Here is a 26,426-nt window from a genome sequence, read left to right as displayed (position 1 = left end):
CTTACTTACATACGTATACTTATGTATATCTTATGTACTTAATAAAGCTACTGAAATCCCAACATCACACTTGAGTCTCGCCGTCCAGTCTGGTGCTGGATGGCACGGGGATGGAGCGATGCACTAGGAGGTAGAACCAGGTCTTGAAATTTCTTCGTCGTAAAATAAGTCAAACTTCTGTATGCCGTCGAACTTCACAGTTTTATATCTCAGTTTTATTCATTTAACTATCCTTCATATACGCTAAAAGTACTTCTTTCAGTGTGATGTGAAATTAAGTCATATGAAAGTCTGTGTTGCATTACAGTTTATGTTCATTGCATGGTCACTGATAAACAAGATTTCTTTATTCATTCATTCACACCGTCTGAGTCCCTGGATGGGTAATTCATTTACACCGTCTGGGTCCCTGGATGTGTACATCATTCACACCGTCTGAGTCCCTGGATGGGTATTTCATTCACACCGTCTGGGTCCCTGGATGGGTACTTTATTCAAAACAGAAATCGATGCCTTTAAATCTTTATTCACTACAGTATACACACTTCAACAAATCATTGTAAGTCAATTTACTATGAAAATGATATTTTCTCCGTAAATGATGAAACACCTCACACCCACACAAATAGGCTGTGTGTGTGATGGACGAAACTGGATTTCCCTGAAAGCTCTAAAAAGCTTGAGTCGGTGAGAAAACTATTCGCTTAAATCATTATTACATATGATTTTTTTCTCTTCTTTTTATGAATGGGAGGAAATTTATTCCAGCTATGGCAGGGGATGAAAATTATAGCTGCATTCCATCAAAATTGAAAGTTTTCTGTTTGGATATTACGATATGTATAACTTTTGAGTTCGAGCTGATGGATTTATATCACACTAATGCAACCCTAAAAGGTTAAAATATTGCACATCCCAGCCCTGAACAAACTTCTGCAAGCCTTAGGAATCTCCCTCAGGCACAGTAACAGCAATCCCCTCAGATGATGATACCAGCCTTTAGTTTTGGATAATCCCCTCAGGCAAGTGTAATGAGCCCGTAGCCCCTAACAATCTCCTAGACAAGTAGTAGAAGCCCTTTGCCATTAATCTCCCTCAAGTAAAAGTACTGAGCCCGTAACCTTTAGCAATCAGTAGTAAGCCCTTAGCCCTTACCATCTAAATAATTCCCATTAGCTAACATTAGCAAAGCCGTAGGCTTTATCAGTTCCCTTTCAACTAACAATAGCAAACCCTTAGCCTTAAACAACCCGTACCAGTGCACATCGACACATCAGCATGGAGCTCTTCTTCAGTAGACCTGGAGGCTGAGATTCTTGAGGTCGTTCCTGAGGGCGTCGATCATGGAGTCTTTGAAGGGCTTGTTGGGGAGCCGGGTGGGCCCAAAGTCGAGCCCCGTCAGTAGGGAGCCGGCTGTCTTGACGCTCGACACGGAGAAGCCTCCAGCTGCAGATGTGAATTTGACAAAACTATGTTAATGATTCATCAGAAAGTGCAGTGATAGGGTGTAGACACAGGGTAGCTAAGCTGTTGTGAGTATAAGAAGATGATGTAGATCCAGGGATGAGGTGGGGTGTTGCGAGGTAGGGCACAGGGCCCGAGGGAAAGTAGTCATTACACGATTCACCAACGCTTTGGAAATAAGAAAGCAATTGGGGAAGGAGGGGGGTTGTAAATTTAAGGTGTTGTGTAGGATGAATGCAAATACAAGTAGTAAATCCAGGGTTTAAAACTGAGTGTTGTACGTGAAGATGTAAGACACAGTACGAACTCTCATAAGTGTAGGATGTAGCATCACGCTGCAAAAGAAAAGTGCAAGGAGTTATGGAGTGGGCAGTAGGGGGTAAGAAGCGTCGTACGAATGGTTCAAAATCAGGCGCAGGTTGGAGTAAAGGCTGGACGTAAGGTCTTCCTTGGGTGTCGATGAGGGTGTGTGGAAGGGCAGGCGATATACAAGAGGACAGTAATTGCCTTGGGATTTATAATGGGTATGAGTAAGGAGGGAGAGGGCGGATCTTCAGCGGCAGGAAGGAAATAGAGATTGTTTAGGTGAGATACAGGGAAGCACCAGGCACATCTGAAGCTGCGCAAGGTGTAGGCAAGGATGTATGAAAGCGTGGGAGAGCACACAGATATACACCAAGGACACCTAGAGCCCCGAAAAGTGTGGACAAGGATGTAAGTGATCCGTGGTAGTACACGTAAAGTGCATCAAGTGCATCTGGAGCACCAGAGGGTGTTAAGTGAAGCTGTAAGCGTAGGATGATGGTGAATGAGGTGAGGAAGACTGGTTCAGAGAGCCTGGCTTACAGAAGACTCACTTGAAGTGAGAAGGTCATGGAGAACACTCAGATGAGGCAAGGAAAACCTAAGTAAGATTCAGATGAGGTAGGGAGGGCCTGGGGAAGACTCAGATGAGGCAAGGAGAACCTGAGGAAGACTTAGGTGAGACGAGGAGGACTGGCGTAAGCAGCGTGGTCTCCTGAAGCTGACTCAGCCCAGGGCGTCCTCACCAGACAGGGCTGGAGGACAGAGCGAACAAGTTAAACAAAGGAGAAAATATACTTGGAGATTATAACGCAAAAGGGGATATTAAATGAGAGCCAACGGAGAGGATCGAATGGGACTTCTGGACGGCTGGAGGAGAACAAGGAGTAGACCCGAATGTATGATTATCTAATTACCAGCTTGTAATTACTTCTTTGTACTATGTGAGGAGAGAGAGAGAGAGAGAGAGAGAGAGAGAGAGAGAGAGAGAGAGAGAGAGAGAGAGAGAGAGAGAGAGAGAGAGAGAGAGAGAGAGAGAGAGAGAGAGTTTCACATTCGAGGGGCCTCTTTTAAACCTTGGATGATAATTACTTGTGATTACTACTTGTGTGTGACGGGGAGAGGGTTACAATCGTGTTGTCTGGTCTCTAATCCTAGTATATATTTACCGAGCCTATATTCCTACACATCTACACACACACACACACACACACACACACACACACACACACACACACTAGCCTAAGCCTGGGTTGGGTGTAGGTCAACTACCTCGCCCAGAATTCGAACCCATGTGGGTCCGACTCCGGGCTGCCCCATGCCGACTTGCAGTCAGCAACGTTAACCACTATAGCATGATGCCTATGCGAGTGTGTGTGTGTGTGTGTGTGTGTGTGTGTGTGTGTGTGTGTGTGTGTGTGTGTGTGTGTGTGTGTTGTGAAAGAAAGTAAAAGTACACAGCGTAAAAAGTTAAAAAATCAACAGACATAAAGTTTACGAAAAAAAGACAAACATTTCAGAACAGAAAAAGACATAGAAAGAGAGTGCAAAATAATTATGAGAAGTGCAACAATACAGAGCAGAAATTCTTTCCAAGAATCATAACTTTTTCCTCTCTCAGATTAGCAAGACGAGGAGGCTTTTGTGTGTGGTGTCTGAGAGCAGCTTTGTAAACCAGACCTGGATATGCTGATAAGGAATAGAGTCAGAGTTCCTCCAGCTCTTTGATGTCGTAAAAGTATAAGAGAAATATATATTCATTCATTTATTATACCTTGTCGCTGTCTCCCGCGTTAGCGAGGTAGTGCAAGGAAACAGACGAAAGAATGGCCCAACCCACCCACATACACATGTATGTGTATACACTTCCACACACGCACATATACATACCATACATTTCAAAGTATACATATACATACATACACAGACATATACATATATACACATGTAAATAATTCATACTATCTGCCTTTATTCATTCCCGTCGCCACCCCGCCACACATGAAATGACAACTCCCTTCCCCCGCATGAGCGCGAGATAGCGCTAGGAAAAGACAACAAAGGCCACATTATTTCACACTCAGTCTCTAGCTGTCATGTATAATGCACCGAAACCACAGCTCCCTTTCCACATCCAGGCCCCAAAAAACTTTCCATGGTTTACCCCAGACGCTTCACATGCCCAGCTTCAATCCATTGACAGCACGTTGATCCCTGTATACCACATCGTTCCAATTCACCCTTTTCCTTGCACGCCTTTCACCCTCCTGCATGTTTAGGTCCCGATCGCTCAAACTCTTTTTCACTCCATCTTTCCACCTTTGGTCTCCCACTTCTCGTTCCCTCCACCTCTGACACATATATCCTCTTGGTAAATCTTTCCTCAATCATTCTCTACATGTGAACAAACCATTTCAAAACACCCTCTACTGCTCTCTCAACCACACTCTTTTTATTACCACATATCTCTCTTACCCTTTCGTTGATTACTCGATCAAACCACCTCACACCATATGTCCTCAAACATCTGATTTCCAATATATCCACACTCCTCCGCACTACTCTATCTATAGCCCACGCCTCGCAGGCATATAACACCGTTGGAAAAACTATTTCTTCAAATATACCCATTTTTGCTTTCTGAGATAATGTTCTCGCCTTCCACACATTTTTCAACGCTCCCAGAACTTTCGCCCCCTCCCCCACAATGTGACTTACTTCTACTTCCATGGTTCCATCCGCTGCCAAAACCACTTCTTGATATCTTAAACACTATACATCCTCCAGTTTTTCTTCATTCAAACTTACCTCCCAATTGACTTGTCCCTCAACCCTACTGTACCTAATAACCTTGTTCTTATTCATATTCACTCTCAGCTTTCTTTCAGACACTTTACCAAACTCAATCACCAGTTTCTGCAGTTTCTCACCCGAATCAGCCACCAGCACCATCAGCGAACAACAACTGATTCACTTCCCCAGCTCTCTTATCCACAACAGACTACATACTTGCCCCTTTCTCAAAACTCTTGCATTCACCTCCCTAACAGCCCAATCTATAACCAAATTAAGCAAATAGCCGCAAACCAACATTCACTGAGAACCAATCACTTTCCTCTCTTCCTACTCGTACATATGCCTTACATCCACGATAAAAACTTTTCACCTCCTCTAACAACTTGCCTCCCAAACCATATATTCTTAATACCTTCCACAGAGCATCTCTATCAACTCTATCACATGCCTTCTCCAGATCCATAAATGCTACATAGAAACCCATTTGCTTTTCTAAGTATTTCTCGCATACATTCTTCAAAGCAAACACCTGACCCACACATCCACTATCACTTCTGAAACCACACTTCTCTTCCCCAATCTGATGCTCTGCATATGCCTTCACCCTCTCAATCAATGCCCTCCCATATAATTTCCATGGAATACTCAACAAAATTATACCTCTGTAATTTGACACTCACCTTTATCCCCTTTGTCTTTGTACAATGGCACTATGCATGCATTCCGCCAATCCTCAGGCACCTTACCATGAATCACACATACATTAAATAACCTTACCAACCAGTCAACAATACACTCGCCTCCTTTTTTGATCAGTTACACTACAATACCATCCAAACCCGCTGCCTTGCCGGCTTTCACCTTCCGTAAAGCTTTTACTACCTCTTCTCTGTTTACTAAATGGCGGAGTGGCGATGAGAATGAATAAAGGCAGACAGTATAAATTATGTACATGTGCATATATGCATATGTCTGTTTGTGTACATATATGTATACGTTGAGATGTATAGGTATGTATATTTGCGTGTGTGGACGTGTATGTATATACATGTGTATGTGGGCGGGTTGGGCCATTTCTTTCGTCTGTTTTCTTGCGCTACCTCGCTAACGCGGGAGACAGCGACAAAGCAAATGAATAGGAAATATATATATGTATATATATATATATATATATATATATATATATATATATATATATATATATATATATATATATATATATATATACATATATATATATATATATATATATATATATATATATATATATATATATATATATATATATATATATATATATATATATATATATATATATATGTATATTTCCCTGGGGATAAGGGAGAAACAATACTTCCCACGTATTCCCTGCGTGTCGTAGAAGGCGACAAAAAGGGAAGGGAGCGGGGGGCTGGAAATCCTCCCCTCTCTTTTTTTTTCTTTTTTTTTTTCCAAAGGAAGGAACAGAGAAGGGGGCTGGACGAGGATGTTTCCTCAGAGGCCCAGTCCTCTGTTCTTAACGCTACCTCGCTGACGCGGGAAATGGCGAATAGTATGAAAGAAAAGAATATATATATATATATATATATATATAAATATATATATATATATATATATATATATATATATATATATATATATTCTTTTTTTTTTTTTTTTTTGCTTTGTCGCTGTCTCCCGCTTTTGCGAGGTAGCGCAAGGAAACAGACGAAAGAAATGGCCCAACCCACCCCCATACACATGTATATACATACGTCCACACACGCAAATATACATACCTACACAGCTTTCCATGGTTTACCCCAGACGCTTCACATGCCTTGATTCAATCCACTGACAGCACGTCAACCCCGGTATACCACATCGCTCCAATTCACTCTATTCCTTGCCCTCCTTTCACCCTCCTGCATGTTCAGGCCCCGATCACACAAAATCTTTTTCACTCCATCTTTCCACCTCCAATTTGGTCTCCCTCTTCTCCTCGTTCCCTCCACCTCCGACACATATATCCTCTTGGTCAATCTTTCCTCACTCATTCTCTCCATGTGACCAAACCATTTCAAAACACCCTCTTCTGCTCTCTCAACCACGCTCTTTTTATTTCCACACATCTCTCTTACCCTTACGTTACTCACTCGATCAAACCACCTCACACTACACATTGTCCTCAAACATCTCATTTCCAGCACATCCATCCTCCTGCGCACAACTCTATCCATAGCCCACGCCTCGCAACCATACAACATTGTTGGAACCACTATTCCTTCAAACATACCCATTTTTGCTTTCCGAGACAATGTTCTCGACTTCCACACATTCTTCAAGGTCCCCAGGATTTTCGCCCCCTCCCCCACCCTATGATCCACTTCCGCTTCCATGGTTCCATCCGCTGCCAGATCCACTCCCAGATATCTAAAACACTTCACTTCCTCCAGTTTTTCTCCATTCAAACTCACCTCCCAATTGACTTGACCCTCAACCCTAGTGTACCTAATAACCTTGCTCTTATTCACATTTACTCTTAACTTTCTTCTTCCACACACTTTTCCAAACTCAGTCACCAGCTTCTGCAGTTTCTCACATGAATCAGCCACCAGCGCTGTATCATCAGCGAACAACAACTGACTCACTTCCCAAGCTCTCTCATCCCCAATAGACTTCATACTTGCCCCTCTTTCCAAAACTCTTGCATTTACCTCCCTAACAACCCCATCCATAAACAAATTAAACAACCATGGAGACATCACACACCCCTGCCGCAAACCTACATTCACTGAGAACCAATCACTTTCCTCTCTTCCTACACGTACACATGCCTTACATCCTCGATAAAAACTTTTCACTGCTTCTAACAACTTTCCTCCCACACCATATATTCTTAATACCTTCCACAGAGCATCTCTATAAACTCTATCATATGCCTTCTCCAGATCCATAAATGCTACATACAAATCCATTTGCTTTTCTAAGTATTTCTCACATACATTCTTCAAAGCAAACACCTGATCCACACATCCTCTACCACTTCTGAAACCACACTGCTCTTCCCCAATCTGATGCTCTGTACATGCCTTCACCCTCTCAATCAATACCCTCCCATATAATTTACCAGGAATACTCAACAAACTTATACCTCTGTAATTTGAGCACTCACTCTTATCCCCTTTGCCTTTGTACAATGGCACTATGCACGCATTCCGCCAATCCTCAGGCACCTCACCATGAGTCATACATACATTAAATAACCTTACCAACCAGTCAACAATACAGTCACCCCCTTTTTTAATAAATTCCACTGCAATACCATCCAAACCTGCTGCCTTGCCGGCTTTCATCTTCCGCAAAGCTTTCACTACCTCTTCTCTGTTTACCAAATCATTTTCCCTAACCCTCTCACTTTGCACACCACCTCGACCAAAACACCCTATATCTGCCACTCTATCATCAAACACATTCAACAAACCTTCAGAATACTCACTCCATCTCGTTCTCACATCACCACTACTTGTTTTCACCTCCCCACTTGCGCCCTTCACCGAAGTTCCCATTTGCTCCCTTGTCTTACGCACTTTATTTACATCCTTCCAGAACATCTTTTTATTCTCCCTAAAATTTAATGATACTCTCTCACCCCAACTCTCATTTGCCCTTTTTTTCACCTCTTGCACCTTTCTCTTGACCTCCTGTCTCTTTCTTTTATACATCTCCCACTCAATTGCATTTTTTCCCTGCAAAAATCGTCCAAATGCCTCTCTCTTCTCTTTCACTAATACTCTTACTTCTTCATCCCACCACTCACTACCCTTTCTAATCAACCCACCTGCCACTCTTCTCTTGCCACAAGCATCTTTTGCGCAATCCATCACTGATTCCCTAAGTACATCCCATTCCTCCCCCACTCCCCTTACTTCCATTGTTCTCACCTTTTTCCATTCTGTACTCAGTCTCTCCTGGTACTTCCTCACACAGGTCTCCTTCTCAAGCTCACTTACTCTCACCACCCTCTTCACCCCAACATTCACTCTTCTTTTCTGAAAACCCATACAAATCTTCACCTTAGCCTCCACAAGATAATGATCAGACATCCCTCCAGTTGCACCTCTCAGCACATTAACATCCAAAAGTCTCTCCTTCGCACGCCTGTCAATCAACACGTAATCCAATAACGCTCTCTGGCCATCTCTCCTACTTACATAAGTATACTTATGTATATCTCGCTTTTTAAACCAGGTATTCCCAATCATCAGTCCTTTTTCAGCACATAAATCTACAAGCTCTTCACCATTTCCATTTACAACACTGAACACCCCATGTATACCAATTATTCTCTCAACTGCCACATTACTCACCTTTGCATTCAAATCACCCATCACTATGACCCGGTCTCGTGCATCAAAACCACTAACACACTCATTCAGCTGGTCCCAAAACACTTGCCTCTCTTGATCTTTCTTCTCATGCCCAGGTGCATATGCACCAATAATCACCCACCTCTCTCCATCAACTTTCAGTTTTACCCATATTAATCGAGAATTTACTTTCTTACACTCTATCACATACTCCCACAACTCCTGTTTCAGGAGTATTGCTACTCCTTCCCTTGCTCTTGTCCTCTCACTAACCCCTGACTTTACTCCCTAGACATTCCCAAACCACTCTTCCCCTTTACCCTTGAGCTTCGTTTCACTCAGAGCCAAAACATCCAGGTTCCTTTCCTCAAACATACTACCTATCTCTCCTTTTTCCACATCTTGGTTATATCCACACACATTTAGGCACCCCACTCTGAGCCTTCGAGGAGGATGAGCACTCCCCGCGTGACTCCTTCTTCTGTTTCCCATTTTAGAAAGTTAATACAAGGAGGGGAGGATTTCTATATATATATATATATATATATATATATATATATATATATATATATATATATATATATATATATATATATATATATATATATATATATATATATATATATATATATATATATATATATATATATATATATATATATATATTCGGGTTTACGAATATTGAGGTGTGTTAGTGTTTCGAGGCCTGAACATGCAGTAGTGTGAAAGGCAAGCAAGGGATAGAGTAAATTGGAATGATGAAGTAGACGGGCTGTCACTGGTCTGAACTATGGCATGTGAAGCGTTCTGGGTAATACATGTATAGGTCTTTGGGGCCTGGCTGTGGATAGGTAGCTGTCGTTTCGGTGCATTACACGTGACAGCTAGAGATTAGCTGTGACTGGATGATGTGCTCTTTCTGCGTCTGTTGCTGGCGCTACGTCGCTAACGCAGAAATGGCGAACAATAATCGAAATTACACACACACACACACACACACACACACACACACACACACACACACACACACACATACACACACACACACACACACGCACACAGAACCACACACACACACACACACACACACACACACACACACACACACACATACACACACGCACTCACACACACACACACACGCACTCACACACATATACACGACCAAACCTAAGCCTAAGGGGAAGAATAACGGCTGGGAATTAGCTGTGGGCCCGACTGCCGAGCCCAAGATTCGACGAACTCAATAGGTTTCGACACCTTGGGTGGGCCAGGGCTGACTCGTGGTCAGTAACGCTAACCGCTACATCACGGAAACCCCTGCATGTGGTTTTCTACCTATACTTGGATATATATGTGACTGTATAAGCACGTGAGGGTATTAGTCACATGTCTGGCAGTGCACCAAACATTGCCAATCTCTGGGCGACCTCGTAACTTGCGATCTTCGTAAACTTGCCCCAGGCCAGTTACATGAAGATAGATTCGACCATATTGATCCTCGATATTCGATTACGCTTCCTATATACCACAGATATTGGACTTTTGACAACTTGATTTGAACCAGCGAATGGGAAGGTCTTCCCGTGGGACGAGCAAGTGTCAAGATTTTTGTACCATCGTGTTTGGGGAGACAACTTTGCGACAGGATGGCTGCAGGAGCATGTTGTGGTGGGTACGAAGGCAGGCTTTAACTTGTTAGGGTACGTACGAAGGGAGGTCTTAACTTGTTAGGGTACGTACGAAGGGAGGCCTTAACTTGTTAGGGTATGTACGAAGGAAGGTCTCAACTTGTTAAGGTCTTAACTTGTTGAGGAGGTAATTTGTTGAAGTGCGTAATTTGTTAGGGTGGATAGGAAGGAAGGCCTTAACTGGTTAAGGTGGGTACTAAGGGAGGCCTTAACTTGTTGAGGAGATTACGGACGAAGGTCAACACTTTAACTTGTAGAGGATAACGGGCCAGGGGGCTTAAGTGTTGGCAGGTATCAGACTGTGGCAGGTAAGGGACCAAAGTCTTACGTTTTGTTTCGTACCATGTAGGAAGAAGAGATGTTTTCGTCCACGGGTCCGTCCTGGGATGGTGTTACGTGCAAGGGTGCTCGTAGTACGTTCCTATGTCCTACTCTGGTTTCGTGTGTCTTACATTTCTCTCTCTCTCTCTCTCTCTCTCTCTCTCTCTCTCTCTCTCTCTCTCTCTCTCTCTCTCTCTCTCTCTCTCTCTCTCTCTCTCTCTCTCTCTCTCTCTCTCTCTCTCTCTCTCTCTCTCTCTTCTCTCTCCATGTATATGTATACATATATGAACGCGAACTATATTTCATGAGGGCAGTCAGCAGGTAGGACAACATAACTACTTGACAAATGGTTTATCAAGACCCCTTTCTCCATGGACCCGTAAGCGAACCAGGTGGGATATACAGCTCTTGGAATTGTCCCTTAACGATGGTGGAAGAAGCCTCAACCACTCTCGATCCAGTATCACGAAGAAGACGGTAAGAGCCCCACTACCCACTAGTGATACTCCATACTCGCTATGCCATTCTCCTCCCTTGGTATCCGACTCGACCCATCTGCTCTTGGTACTCGTATAGTGCTTAGTCTTACGCACTCCTATCTACTATGAATGCCAAGCGTATTTGCGGCAGAAGAGTGGTCGACATGGCCGACACAGTGAGATCGACACCATCATCTGCAATAGTCTATTTTGGGCCACTTGCTCTGTGACCCTGACGGAAGCGGCAAGCGCTTGGACGGCTTAACATCATTTGCCTGGAAGACAGGCAGGCAGATGACAAAGGATTACGCCTGCGGCTCAGTTATTACTGAGACCCATTCGGGAAGAAGCTCAGAAAATTGAGCTGTTGCTGCCGACTTCAGGCAATAGAAGAGGACAAAATACGTGGGCTGCGGTGAGAGAGTATCATTAAATTTTAGGTAGAATAAAAATAAAGGTAAATAAAGTGCGTAAGACAAGAAAGCAAATGGGACCTTCAGTGAAGGGGGCTAATGGGGAGGTGATAACAAGTAGTGGTGATGTGAGAAGGAGATGGAGTGAGTATTTTAAAAGGTTTGTTGAATGTGTTTGATGATATAGTGGCAGATATAGGGTGTTTTGGTCGAGGTGGTATGCAAAGTGAGAGGGTTAGGGAAAATGATTTGGTAAAGAGAGGAAAGGTAGTAAAAGCTTTGCGGAAGATGAAAGCCGGCAAGGCAGCAGGTTTGGATGGTATTGCAGTGGAGTTAATTAAAAAAGGGGGTGACTGTATTGTTGACTAGTTGGTAAGGTTATTCAATGTATGTATGATTCATGGTGAGGTGCCTGAGGATTGGCGGAATGCTTGCATAGTGCCACTGTACAAAGGCAAAGGGGATAAGATTAAGTGCTCAAATTACAGAGGTATAAGTTTGTTGAGTATTCCTGGTAAATTATATGGGAGGGTATTGATTGAGAGGGTGAAGGCATATACAGAGCATCACATTGGAGAAAAGCAGTGTGGTTTCAAAAGTGGTAGAGGATGTGTGGATCAGGTGTTTGCTCTGAAGAATGTATGTGAGAAATACTTAGAAAAGCAATTGGATTTGCATGTAGCATTTATGGATCTGGAGAAGGCAGATGATAGAGTTGATAGAGATACTCTGTGGAGGGTATTAAAAATATATGGGGTGGGAGGCAAGTTGATAGAAGCAGTGAAAAGCTTTTATCGAAGATGTAAGGCATGTGTACGTGTAGGAAGAGAGGAAAGTGATTGGTTCTCAGGGAATGTAGGTATGCGGCAGGGTTGTGTGATGTATCCATGGTTGTTTAATCTGTTTATGGATGGGGTTGTTAGGGAGGTGAATGCAAGAGTTTTGGAAAGAGAGGCAAGTATGCAGTCTGTTTCGGATGAGAGAGCTTTCGAAGTGAGTCAGTAGTTGTTCGCTGATGATACAGCGCTGGTGGCTGATTCATGTGAGAAACTGCAGAAGCTGGTGACTGAGTTTGGTAAAGTGTGTGAAAGAAGAGAGTTGAGAGTAAATGTGAGTAAGAGCAAGGTTATTAGATACAGTAGGGTTGAGGGTCAAGTCAATTGGGAGGTAAGTTTGAATGAAGAAAAACTGGAGGAAGTGAAGTGTTTTAGATATCTGGGAGTGGATCTGGCAGCGGATGCAACCATGGAAGCGGAAGTGAATCGTAAGGTAGGGGAGGGGGCGAAAATTCTGGGAGTCCTGAAGAATGTTTGGAAGTCGAGAACATTATCATGGAAAGCAAAAATGGGTATGTTTGAAGGAATAGTGGTTCCAACAATGTTGTATGATTGCAAGGCGAGGGCTATGGATAGAGTTGTGCGCAGGAGGGTGGATGTGCTGGAAATGAGATGTTTGAGGACAATATGTGATGTGAGGTGGTTTGATCGAGTAAGTAATGTAAGGGTAAGAGAGATGTGTGTTAATGAAAAGAGTGTGGTTGAGAGAGCAGAGGAGGGTGTTTTGAAATGGTTTGGTCACATGGAGAGAATGAGTGAGGAAAGATTGACCAAGAGGATATATGTGTCAGAGGTGGAGGGAACGAGAAGTGGGAGACCAAATTGGAGGTGGAAAGATGGAGTGAAAAAGATTTTGAGTGAAAGGGGCCTGAACATGCAGGAGGGTGAAAGGCGTGCAAGGAATAGAGTGAATTGGAAAGATATGGTATACCGGGGTCGAGATGCTGTCAATGGATTGTACCAGGGCATGTGAAGCGTCTGGGGTAAACCATGGAAAGTTCTGTGGGGCCTGAATGTGGAAAGGGAGCTGTGTTTTTTTCACAGGAGGGGGGACGGGGGTTGTTATTCCATGTGTGGCGAGGTGGCGATGGGAATCAATAAAGGCAGAGAGTATGAATCATGTACATGTGTATATATGTATTTATCTGTGTGTGTATATATATATATATATATATATATATATATATATATATATATATATATATATATATATATATATATATATATATATATATATATATATATATATATATATATATATATATATATATATATATATATATATATATATATATATATATATATATATATATATATATATATATATATACATTGACATGTATAGGTAAGCATATTTGCGTGTGTGGACGTGTATGTATATACATGTGTATGTGGGTGGGTTGGGCCATTCTTTCGTCTGTTTCCTTTTTTTTTTTTTTTTTTTTCCAAAAGAAGGAACAGAGAATTGGGCCAGGTGAGGGTATTCCCTCAAAGGCCCAGTCCTCTGTTCTTAACGCTACCTCGCTAATGCGGGAAATGGCGAACAGTTTGAAAGAAAAAGAAAAATATATATATATATATATATATATATATATATATATATATATATATATATATATATATATATATATATATATATATATATATATATATATATGCATACCAATTATTCCCTCAACTGCCACATTACTCACCTTTGCATTCAAATCACCCATCACTATAACCCGGTCTCGTGCATCAAAACCGCTAACACACTCATTTAGCTGCTCCCAAAACACTTGCCTCTCATGATCTTTCTTCTCATGCCCAGGTGCATATGCACCAATAATCACCCACCTCTCTCCATCAACTTTCAATTTTACCCATATTAATCGAGAATTTACTTTCTTACATTCTATCACATACTCCCACAACTCCTGTCTCAGGAGTATTGCTACTCCTTCCCTTGCTCTTGTCCTCTCACTAACCCCTGACTTCACTCCCCAGACATTTCCAAACCACTCTTCCCCTTTACCCTTGAGCTTCGTTTCACTCAGAACCAAAACATCCAGGTTCCTTTCCTCAAACATACTACCTATCTCTCCTTTTTTCACATGTTGGTTACATCCACACACATTTAGGCACCCCACTCTGAGCCTTCGAGGAGGATGAGCACTCCCCGCGTGACTCCTTCTTCTGTTTCCCATTTTAGAAAGTTAATACAAGGAGGGGAGGATTTCCGGCCCCCCGCTCCCGTCCCCTCTAGTCGCTTTCTACGACACGCGAGGAATACGTGGGAAGTATTCTTTCACCCCTATCCCCAGGGATAATATACATATATATATACACACACACACACACACACATACACACACATACGCACATACACACACACACACACATATATATACATATGAAAAATGTAAGAAACAATTTAGAAAACAAACTTTTAGCTTGAAATGAATGAAAAAATGAACGTCACATAATGGTTCAACCTCTGGCTATGGAAAAGGAAATGTACAATTTATTCACACAAACGTCAATAGCAGTTCTCATCAATTTCACCACTGCATCAATAAGCTTCAATGTCTAAGCTACATTTTTCTCCAACTTCACTATTTTCTTGTCAAAACACCATGCATGAAAACTATCACTCCAGTAACACAACTATAAACATTTACTTCCCCTTTAAAAGTTCTGGGGAAGTCTGTCTCGATACACTGCGGCGAGGCGACGCGACGCTGACACAATCACTGTCACAATATCACTTCTGCCTCCTTCCAAGCGTTGTTTCAGGGAATAATTCCGGGTTGCTGAAGTGCCGCATAGGCTGGCACGATAGCCCGGGCCACATCGAAGACGTTATGAGCCCGGCCGTTTTCCACAGATTCGAACGCCATCCTCCGTCCAGCAGCAGATACTGACTGTATCAGCCATCAGTCTCGAGTGACGAGGCTTTCAAAATAATCAACATATGTGACGAACTTTTTCAAGGAATCACATTATGTTTTCTACAGACTCTATTTACAAAAAATCTCAATGTTCTTGCTAACAAGTCGTTTACTATTACCGTATTTTGAAGTGAGTGTTCAGTGTTGTAAATGGAAATGGTGAAGAGCTTGTAGATTTATGTGCTGAAAAAGGACTGATGATTGGGAATACCTGGTTTAAAAAGCGAGATATACATAAGTATACTTATGTAAGTAGGAGAGATGGCCAGAGAGCGTTATTGGATTACGTGTTAATTGACAGGCGTGCGAAAGAGAGACTTTTGGATGTCAATGTGCTGAGAGGTGCAACTGGAGGGATGTCTGATCATTATCTTGTGGAGGCTAAGGTGAAGATTAGTATGGGTTTTCAGAAAAGAAGAGTGAATGTTGGGGTGAAGAAGGTGGTGAGAGTAAGTGAGCTTGGGAAGGAGACCTGTGTGAGGAAGTATCAGGAGAGACTGTGTACAGAATGGAAAAAGGTGAGAACAATGGAAGTAAGGGGAGTGGGGGAGGAATGGGATGTATTTAGGGAATCAGTGATGGATTGCGCAAAAGATGCTTGTGGCATGAGAAGAGTGGGAGGTGGGCTGTTTAGAAAGGGTAGTGAGTGGTGGGATGAAGAAGTAAGAGTATTAGTGAAAGAGAAGAGAGAGGCATTTGGACGATTTTTGCAGGGAAAAAATGCAATTGAGTGGGAGATGTATAAAAGAAAGAGACAGGAGGTCAAGAGAAAGGTGCAAGAGGTGAAAAAAAGGGCAAATGAGAGTTGGGGTGAGAGACTATCAGTAAATTTTAGGGAGAATAAAAAGATGTTCTGGAAGGAGGTAAATAGGGTGCGTAAGACAAGGGAGCAAATGGGAACTTCAGTGAAGGGCGTAAATGGGGAGGTGATAACAAGTAGTGGTGATGTGAGAAGGAGATGGAATGAGTATTTTGAAGGTTTGTTGAATGTGTCTGATGACAGAGTGGCAGATATAGGGTGTTTGGGTCGAGGTGGTGTGCAAAGTGAGAGGGTTAGGGAAAATGATTTGGTAAACAGAGAAGAGGTAGTAAAAGCTTTGCGAAAGATGAAAGCAGGCAAGGCAGCAGGTTTGGATGGTATTGCAGTGGAATTTATTAAAAAAGGGGGTGACTGTATTGTTGACTGGTTGGTAAGGTTATTTAATGTATGTATGACTCATGGTGAGGTGCCTGAGGATTGGCGGAATGCGTGCATAGTGCCATTGTACAAAGGCAAAGGGGATAAGAGTGAGTGCTCAAATTACAGAGGTATAAGGTTGTTGAGTATTCCTGGTAAATTATATGGGAGGGTATTGATTGAGAGGGTGAAGGCATGTACAGAGCATCAGATTGGGGAAGAGCAGTGTGGTTTCAGAAGTGGTAGAGGATGTGTGGATCAGGTGTTTGCTTTGAAGAATGTGTGTGAGAAATACTTAGAAAAGCAAATGGATTTGTATGTAGCATTTATGGATCTGGAGAAGGCATATGATAGAGTTGATAGAGATGCTCTGTGGAAGGTATTAAGAATATATGGTGTGGGAGGCAAGTTGTTAGAAGCAGTGAAAAGTTTTTATCGAGGATGTAAGGCATGTGTACGTGTAGGAAGAGAGGAAAGTGATTGGTTCTCAGTGAATGTAGGTTTGCGGCAGGGGTGTGTGATGTCTCCATGGTTGTTTAATTTGTTTATGGATGGGGTTGTTAGGGAGGTAAATGCAAGAGTCTTGGAAAGAGGGGCAAGTATGAAGTCTGTTGGGGATGAGAGAGCTTGGGAAGTGAGTCAGTTGTTGTTCGCTGATGATACAGCGCTGGTGGCGGATTCATGTGAGAAACTGCAGAAGCTGGTGACGGAGTTTGGTAAAGTGTGTGAAAGAAGAAAGTTAAGAGTAAATGTGAATAAGAGCAAGGTTATTAGGTACAGTAGGGTTGAGGGTCAAGTCAATTGGGAGGTGAGTTTGAATGGAGAAAAACTGGAGGAAGTGAAGTGTTTTAGATATCTGGGAGTGGATCTGTCAGCGGATGGAACCATGGAAGCGGAAGTGGATCATAGGGTGGGGGAGGGGGCGAAAATTTTGGGAGCCTTGAAAAATGTGTGGAAGTCGAGAACATTATCCCGGAAAGCAAAAATGGGTATGTTTGAAGGAATAGTGGTTCCAACAATGTTGTATGGTTGCGAGGCGTGGGCTATGGATAGAGTTGTTCGCAGGAGGATGGATGTGCTGGAAGTGAGATGTTTGAGGACAATGTGTGGTGTGAGGTGGTTTGATCGAGTAAGTAACGTAAGGGTAAGAGAGATGTGTGGAAATAAAAAGAGCGTGGTTGAGAGAGCAGAAGAGGGTGTTTTGAAATGGTTTGGGCACATGGAGAGAATGAGTGAGGAAAGATTGACCAAGAGGATATATGTGTCGGAGGTGGAGGGAACGAGGAGAAGAGGGAGACCGAATTGGAGGTGGAAAGATGGAGTGAAAAGGATTTTGTGTGATCGGGGCCTGAACATGCAGGAGGGTGAAAGGAGGGCAAGGAATAGAGTGAATTGGAGCGATGTGGTATACCGGGGTTGACGTGCTGTCAGTGGATTGAATCAGGGCATGTGAAGCGTCCGGGGTAAACCATGGAAAGCTGTGTAGGTATGTATATTTGCGTGTGTTGACGTGTGTATGTACATGTGTATGGGGGGGGTTGGGCCATTTCTTTCGTCTGTTTCCTTGCGCTACCTCGCAAACGCGGGAGACAGCGACGAGGTGTGAAAAAAAAAAAAAAAAAAAGAATATATATATATATATATATATATATATATATATATATATATATATATATATATATATATATATATATATATATATATATATATATATATATATATATATATATATATATATATACATATATATATATATATATATACATATTTGGACGATTTTTGCAGGGAAATAATGCAAATGAGTGGGAGATGTATATAAGAAAGAAGCAGGAGGTCAAGAGAGGGGTGTAAGAGATGAAAAAGAGTGCAAATGAGAGTTGGGGTGAGAGACTATCATTAGATTTTAGGGAGAATAAAAAGATGTTTTGGAAGGAGGTAAATAAAATGCGTAAGACAAGAGAGCAAATGGGAACTTCAGTGAAGGGGGCTAATAGGGAGGTGATAACTAGTAGTGGTGATGTGAGAAGGAGATGGAGTGAGTATTTTGAATGTTTGTTGAATGTATTTGATGATAGAGTGGCAGATATAGGGTGTTTTGGTCGAGGTAGTGTGCAAAGTGAAAGGGTTATGGAAAAAGCTTTTGTAAACAGAGAAGAGGTAGTAAAAGCTTTGCCGAAGATGTAAGCCGGCAAGGCAGCAGGTTTTGATGTTATTGCAGCGGAATTCATTAAAAAAAATTGGGTGACTGTATTGTTGACTGGTTGGTAAGGTTATTTAATGTATGTATGAATCATGGTGAGGTGCCTGAGGATTGGCGGAATGCTTGCATATTGCCATTGTACGAAGGCAAAGGGGATAAGAGTGAGTGCTCAAATTACAGATATATAAGTCTGTTGAGTATTCCTGGTAAATTATATGGGAGGGTATTGATTGAGGGGGTGAAGGCATGTACAGAGCATCACATTGGGGAAGAGAAGTGTGGTTTCAGAAGTGGTAGAGGATGTGTGGATCAGGTGTTTGTTTTGAAGAATGTATGTCAGAAATACTGAGAAAAGCAAATGACTTTATATGTAGCATTTATGGATCTAGAGAAGGCATATGATAGAGTTGATAGAGATGCTCTGTGGAGGGTATCAAAAATATATGGTGTGGGAGGCAAGTTGTTAGCAGCAGTGAAAAGCTTTTATCGAGTATGTAAGGCATGTGTACGTGTAAGAAGACAAGAAAGCGATTGGTTCGCAGTGAATGAAGGTTTGCGGCAGGGTTGTGTAATGTCTCCATGGTTGTTTAATTTGTTTATGGATGGGGTTGTTAGGGAGGTGAATGCTAGAGTTTTGGAAAGAGGGGCAAGTATGCAGTCTGTTGTGGATGAGAGAGCTTTCAAAGTGAGTCAGTTGTAGTTCGCTGATGATACATCGCTTGTGGCTGATTCATGTGAGAAAGTGCAGAAGCTGGTGACAGAGTTTGGTAAAGTGTGTGAAAGAAGAAAGTTGAGAGTAAATGTGAATAAGAGCAAGGTTATTAGGTACAGTATGGTTGAGGGTCAAGTCAATTGAGAGGTAAGTTTGAATGGAGAGAAACTGGAGGAAGTAAAGTGTTTTAGATATATGGGAGTGGATCTGGCAGCGGATGGAACCATGGAAGCGGAAGTGAATCATAGGGTGGGCGAGGGGGCGAAAATTTTGGGAGCCTTGAAGAATGTTTGGAAGTCGAGAACATTATCTCGGGAAGCATAAATGGGTATGTTTGAAGGAATAGTGGTTCCAACAATGTTGTATGCTTGCGAGGCGTGGGCTATGGATAGAGTTGTTTGAGGATAATATGTGGTGTGAGGTGATTTGATCGAGTAAGTAATGTAACGTTTAGAGAGATGTGTGGAAATAAAAAGAGTGTTGTTGAGAGAGCAGAGAAGGGTTTTTGAAATGGTTTGTTCACATGGAGAGAATGAGTGAGGAAAGATTGACCAAGAGGATATATGTGTCAGAGGTGGAGGGAACGAGGAGAAGTGGGAGACCAAATTGGAGATGGAAAGATGGAGTGAAAAAGATTTTGTGTGATCGTGGCCTGAACATGCAGGAGGGTGAAAGGCGTGCAAGGAATAGAGTGAATTGGAACGATGTGGTATACCGGGGTCGACGTGCTGTTAATGGATTGAACCAAGGCATGTGAAGCGTCTGGGGTAAACCATGGGAAGTTCTGTGGGGCCTGGATGTGAAGAGGGAGCTGTGGTATCGGTGCATTATTATATGACAGCTAGAGACTGAGTGAGAACGAATGTGGCCTTTGTTGTCTTTTTCTAGCGCTACCTCGCACACATTAGGGGGGAGGGGGCTGTTATTCCATGTGTGGCGAGGTGGCGATGGGAATGAATAAAGGCAGTGAGAATTGTGTGCATGGGTATATATGTATGTGTCTGTGTGTGTATATATATGTGTACATTGAGATGTATAGGTATGTATATTTGCGTGTGTGGACGTGTATGTATATATGTGTATGTATATATGTGTATGTATGTATATATGTGTATGGGGGTGGGTTGGGCCATTTCTTTCGTCTGTTTCCTTGCGCTACCTCACAAACGCGGGAGATAGCGACAAAGTAAATATATATATATATATATATATATATATATATATATATATATATATATATATATATATATATACACACGCAGACATATACATATATACACACGTACATAATTCATACTTCCAGCCTTTATTCATTCCCGTCGCCACGCCGCCACACATAAAATGACATCCCCCATCCCCGCATGCGCTCGAGGTAGCACTAGGAAAAGCTAGGTGTCATGTACAATGCACCGAAACCACAGCTCCCTTTCCACATCCAGGTCCCAGAGAACTTTTCATGGTTTACCCCATAGGCTACACATACCCCTGTTCAATCCATGGACAGCATGTCGATCCCGGTATACCACATCGTTCCACTTCACTCTATTCCTTGTACGCCTTTCATCCTCTTGCATGTTCAGGCGTCGATCGCACAGAATCTTTTTCACACTATCCTTCCACCTCCAATTTGGTATCCTAATTCTCCTCTTTCCATCCACCTCTGACACATATAACTTTGTCAATCTTTCCTCACTCATTCTCTACATGTGACCAAACCATTTCAATAACTTTGTCAATCTTTCCTCACTCATTCTCTACATGTGACCAAACCATTTCAATACACCCTCTTCTGTTCTCTCTTCCAGGTTCTTTTTATTAGCACACATCTCTCTTATCCTTTCATTACTTACTCCATCAAGCCATCTCACACCACATGTTGTCCTTAGACATCTCATTTCCAACACATCTACCTTCCTACGCACAAACCTATCTATAGCCCACGCCTCGCAACCATATAACATTGTTGGAACCACAAACATACCCATTTTTGCTTTCCAAGATAATGTTCTCGCCTTCCACACATTTTTCAACGCTACCAGAAAATTCTCCCCCTCCCTCACCCTGTGACTCACTTCCGCTTCTATGGTTGCACCCGCTGCCAAATCCACTCCCAGATATCTAAAACGCTTTACTTCCTCCAGTTTTTCTCCATTCAAACTTACCTCTCAATTGACTTGTCCCTCAACCCTAGTGAACCTAATAAACTTGCTCTTATTCACATTTACTCTTAACTTTCTTCTTTCACACACTTTACCAAACTCAGTCACCAGCTTCTGCAGTTTCACACCCAAATCAGCCACCAGCGCTGCATCATCAGCGAACAACAACTGACTCACTTCCTAAGCCCTCTCATCCACAACAGACTGCATACTTGCCCCTCTCTCCAAAACTTTTGCATTCATCTCCTTAACAACCCCATCCATAAAAAATCAAACAACAATAGAGACATCACGCACCCCTACTGCAAACCGACATTCACTGAGAACCAATCACTTTCCTCTCTTACTACTCGTACACATGCCTTTCATCTTCGAAAAAAACTTTTCATTGCTTGTAGCAACTTGCCTCCCACACCATATATTCTTAGTACCTTCCACTGAGCATCCCTATCAACTCTATCATATGCCTTCTCCAGATCCATAAATGTCACATACAAATCCACTTGTTTTTTTTAAAGTATTTCTCATATACATTCTCCAAAGCAAACACCTGATCCACACATCCTCTACCACTTCTGAAACCAAATTGCTCTTCCCCAATCTGATGCTCTGTACATGCCTTCACCCTCTCAATCAATAACTTCCCATATAATTTATGAGGAATACTCAAAAAACTTATACCTCTGTAATTTGAACCTTCACCTTTATCACATTAGTCTTTGTACAATGGCATTATGCATGGGTTCCTCAAATCCTCAGGCACTTCACCATGAGCCATACATACATCTGAGATCCTTACCAACCATTCAACAACAAAGTCACCCCTTTTTAATGAATTCCACTGCAATACCATCCAAACCTGCCGCCTTGCCGGCTTTCATCTTCCGCAAAGCTTTTACTACCTCTTCTCTATTTAACAAATCATTCTCCCTAACCTTCACACTTCGCTAACCACCTCCAGCAAAACAACCTATATCTGCCACTCTATCATCTGTCACATTCAACAAACCTTCAAAATACTTACTTCATCTTCTCAAATCACCACTAATTGTTTTGATATCCCCATTAGCCCACTTCACCGATGTTCCCATTTGTTCTCTTGTCTTACGCACTTTATTTACCTCCTTCCAAAATATCCTTGTATGCTCCCTAAAATTTGGTGATACTCTCTCACCCCAACTGTCATTCGCCATCTTTTTCACCTTTTGCACCTTTCTCTTGACCTTCTGCCTCTATTTTTTATACATCTCGCAGTCATTTGCACTATCTTCTTGTAAAAAACCTCAAAGTGCCTCTCTCTTTTCGTTCACTGATAATCTTACTTCTTCATCTCACCACTCACTACACTTTTTAATCTTCCCACATCCCACTTTTCTCATGCCACAAGCATCTTTTGCGGAAGCCATCACTGCTTCCATAAATACATCCCATTCCTCCTCGACTCCCCTTAAGGACTTTACTCTCACCTTTTTGTATACTACACTCAGTCTCTCCTAGCATTTCCTCAAACGAGTCTCCTTCCCAAACTCACTTACTCTCACCACTCTCTTCACCCCAACGTTCTCTCATTTTTTCTTTAAACCTCTACAAATCTTCACCTTCGCCTCCATAAGATAATGATCAAACATCCCTCCAGTTGCACCTCTCAACACAATAACATCCAAGGGTGTGTCTCTTACGCGCATATCAATTAACATTGAATCCAATAACGCTCTCTGGCCATCTCTCTTACTTATACACGTATACTTATGTAAATCTCTCTTTCTAAAACAGACATTCCCAATCACCAGTCCTTCTTCAGCACAGAAATCTACAAGCTCTTAAACATTTCCATTTACAATAGTGAACACCCAATGGACACCAATTATTCCCTCAACTGCCACATTACTCATGTTTGCATTCAAAGGCACCCATCACTATAACCCGGTCTTTTGCATGAAAATTGCTAACACACTCACTCAACTGTTCCCAAAACACTTGCCTCTCATGATATATATATATATATATATATATATATATATATATATATATATATATATATATATATATATATATATATATATATATATATATATATATATATATATATATATATATATATATATATATATATATATATATATATATATATATATATATATATATATATATATATATATATATATACATATATATACATTTTTTTTTTTTTTTGGCTTTGTCGCTGTCTCCCGCGTTTGCGAGGTAGCGCAAGGAAACAGAGGAAAGAAATGGCCCAACCCACCCCCATACACATGTATATACATACGTCCACATACACAAATATACATACCTCCACAGCTTTCCATGGTTTACCCCAGACGCTTCACATGCCTTGATTCAATCCACTGACAGCACGTCAACCCCGGTATACCACATCGCTCCATTTCACTCTATTCCTTGCCCTCCTTTCACCCTCCTGCATGTTCAGGCCCCGATCACACAAAATCTTTTTCACTCCATCTTTCCACCTCCAATTTGGTCTCCCTCTTCTCCTCGTTCCCTCCACCTCCGACATATATATCCTCTTGGTCAATCTTTCCTCACTCATTCTCTCCATGTGCCCAAACCATTTCAAAACACCCTCTTCTGCTCTCTCAACCACGCTCTTTATATTTCCACACATCTCTCTTACCCTTACGTTACTTACTCGATCAAACCACCTCACACCACACATTGTCCTCAAACATCTCATTTCCAGCACATCCATCCTCCTGCGCACAACTCTATCCATAGCCCACGCCTCGCAACCATACAACATTGTTGGAACCACTATTCCTTCAAACATACCCATTTTTGCTTTCCGAGATAATGCTCTCGACTTCCACACATTCTTCAAGGCTCCCAGAACTTTCGCCCCCTCCCCCAGCCTATGATCCACTTCCGCTTCCATGGTTCCATCCGCTGACAGATCCACTCCTAGATATCTAAAACACTTCACTTCCTCCAATTTTTCTCCATTCAAACTCAAACTTACGCTCCCTTGTGCGTAAGACAAGGGAGCAAATGGGAACTTCAGTGAAGGGCGCAAATGGGGAGGTGATAACAAGTATTGGTGATGTGAGAAGGAGATGGAGTGAGTATTTTGAAGGTTTGTTGAATGTGTTTGATGATAGAGTGGCAGATATAGGGTGTTTTGGTCGAGGTGGTGTGCAAAGTGAGAGGGTTAGGGAAAATGATTTGGTAAACAGAGAAGAGGTAGTAAAAGCTTTGCGGAAGATGAAAGCCGGCAAGGCAGCAGGTTTGGATGGTATTGCAGTGGAATTTATTAAAAAAGGAGGTGACTGTATAGTTGACTGGTTGGTAAGGTTATTTAATATATGTATGACTCATGGTGAGGTGCCTGAGGATTGGCGGAATACGTGCATAGTGCCATTGTACAAAGGCAAAGGGGATAAGAGTGAGTGCTCAAATTACAGGGGTATAAGTTTGTTGAGTATTCCTGGTAAATTATATGGGAGGGTATTGATTGAGAGGGTGAAGGCATATACAGAGCATCAGATTGGGGAAGAGCAGTGTGGTTTCAGAAGTGGTAGAGGTTGTGTGGATCAGGTGTTTGCTTTGAAGAATGTATGTGAGAAATACTTAGAAAAGCAAATGGATTTGTATGTAGCATTTATGAATCTGGAGAAGGCATATGAGAGAGTTGATAGAGATGCTCTGTGGAAGGTATTAAGAATATATGGTGTGGGAGGCAAGTTGTTAGAAGCAGTGAAAAGTTTTTATCGAGGATGTAAGGCATGTGTACGTGTAGGAAGAGAGGAAAGTGACTGGTTCTCAGCGAATGTAGGTTTGCGGCAGGGGTGTGTGATGTCTCCATGGTTGTTTAATTTGTTTATGGATTGGGTTGTTAGAGAGGTGAATGCAAGAGTTTTGGAAAGAGGGGCAAGTATGAAGTCTGTTGGGGATGAGAGAGCTTGGGAAGTGAGTCAGTTGTTGTTCGCTGATGATACAGCGCTGGTGGCTGATTCATGTGAGAAACTGCAGAAGCTGGTGACTGAGTTTGGTAAAGTGTGTGGAAGAAGAAAATTAAGAGTAAATGTGAATAAGAGCAAGGTTATTAGGTACAGTAGGGTTGAGGGTCAAGTCAATTGGGAGGTGAGTTTGAACATATATATATATATATATATATATATATATATATATATATATATATATATATATATATATATATATATATATATATATATATATATATATATATATATATATATATATATATATATATATATATATATATATATATAAATATATATATATATATATATATATATATATATATATATATATATATATATATATATATATATATATATTCCAGGACTCTTGCATTTACCTCCTTTACAACCCCATCCATAAACAAATTAAACAACCATGGAGACATCACACACCCCTGCCGCAAACCTACATTCACTGAGAACCAATCACTTTCCTCTCTTCCTACACGTACACATGCCTTACATCCTCGATAAAAACTTTTCACTGCTTCTAACAACTTGCCTCCCACACCATATATTCTTAATACCTTCCACAGAGCATCTCTATCAACTCTATCATATGCCTTCTCCAGATCCATAA

At 41.7% G+C, this 26,426-nt stretch overlaps 1 protein-coding gene across 4 annotated transcripts in view; it reads right to left on the bottom strand.

Annotated features, from left to right (window-relative positions):
• Nucleotides 1-510: 510 nt before the first annotated feature.
• LOC139747219 (N-acetylneuraminate lyase-like) overlaps nucleotides 511-26,426 on the bottom strand; it is a 223,768-nt gene continuing 197,852 nt past the window's right edge. For all 4 annotated transcript variants that reach the window (XM_071659252.1, XM_071659254.1, XM_071659253.1 and 1 more), the window contains one exon: nucleotides 511-1,446. In XM_071659252.1, the coding sequence (XP_071515353.1) occupies nucleotides 1,292-1,446 (155 nt within the window). In that variant the 3' untranslated portion in view covers nucleotides 511-1,291. The remainder of the gene's footprint in view (nucleotides 1,447-26,426) is intronic.

This window comes from Panulirus ornatus, chromosome 67 (assembly GCF_036320965.1).
Source record: "Panulirus ornatus isolate Po-2019 chromosome 67, ASM3632096v1, whole genome shotgun sequence".
NCBI classification, from domain to species: domain Eukaryota; kingdom Metazoa; phylum Arthropoda; class Malacostraca; order Decapoda; family Palinuridae; genus Panulirus; species Panulirus ornatus.
This window is presented reverse-complemented; position numbering and strand designations above follow the sequence as displayed.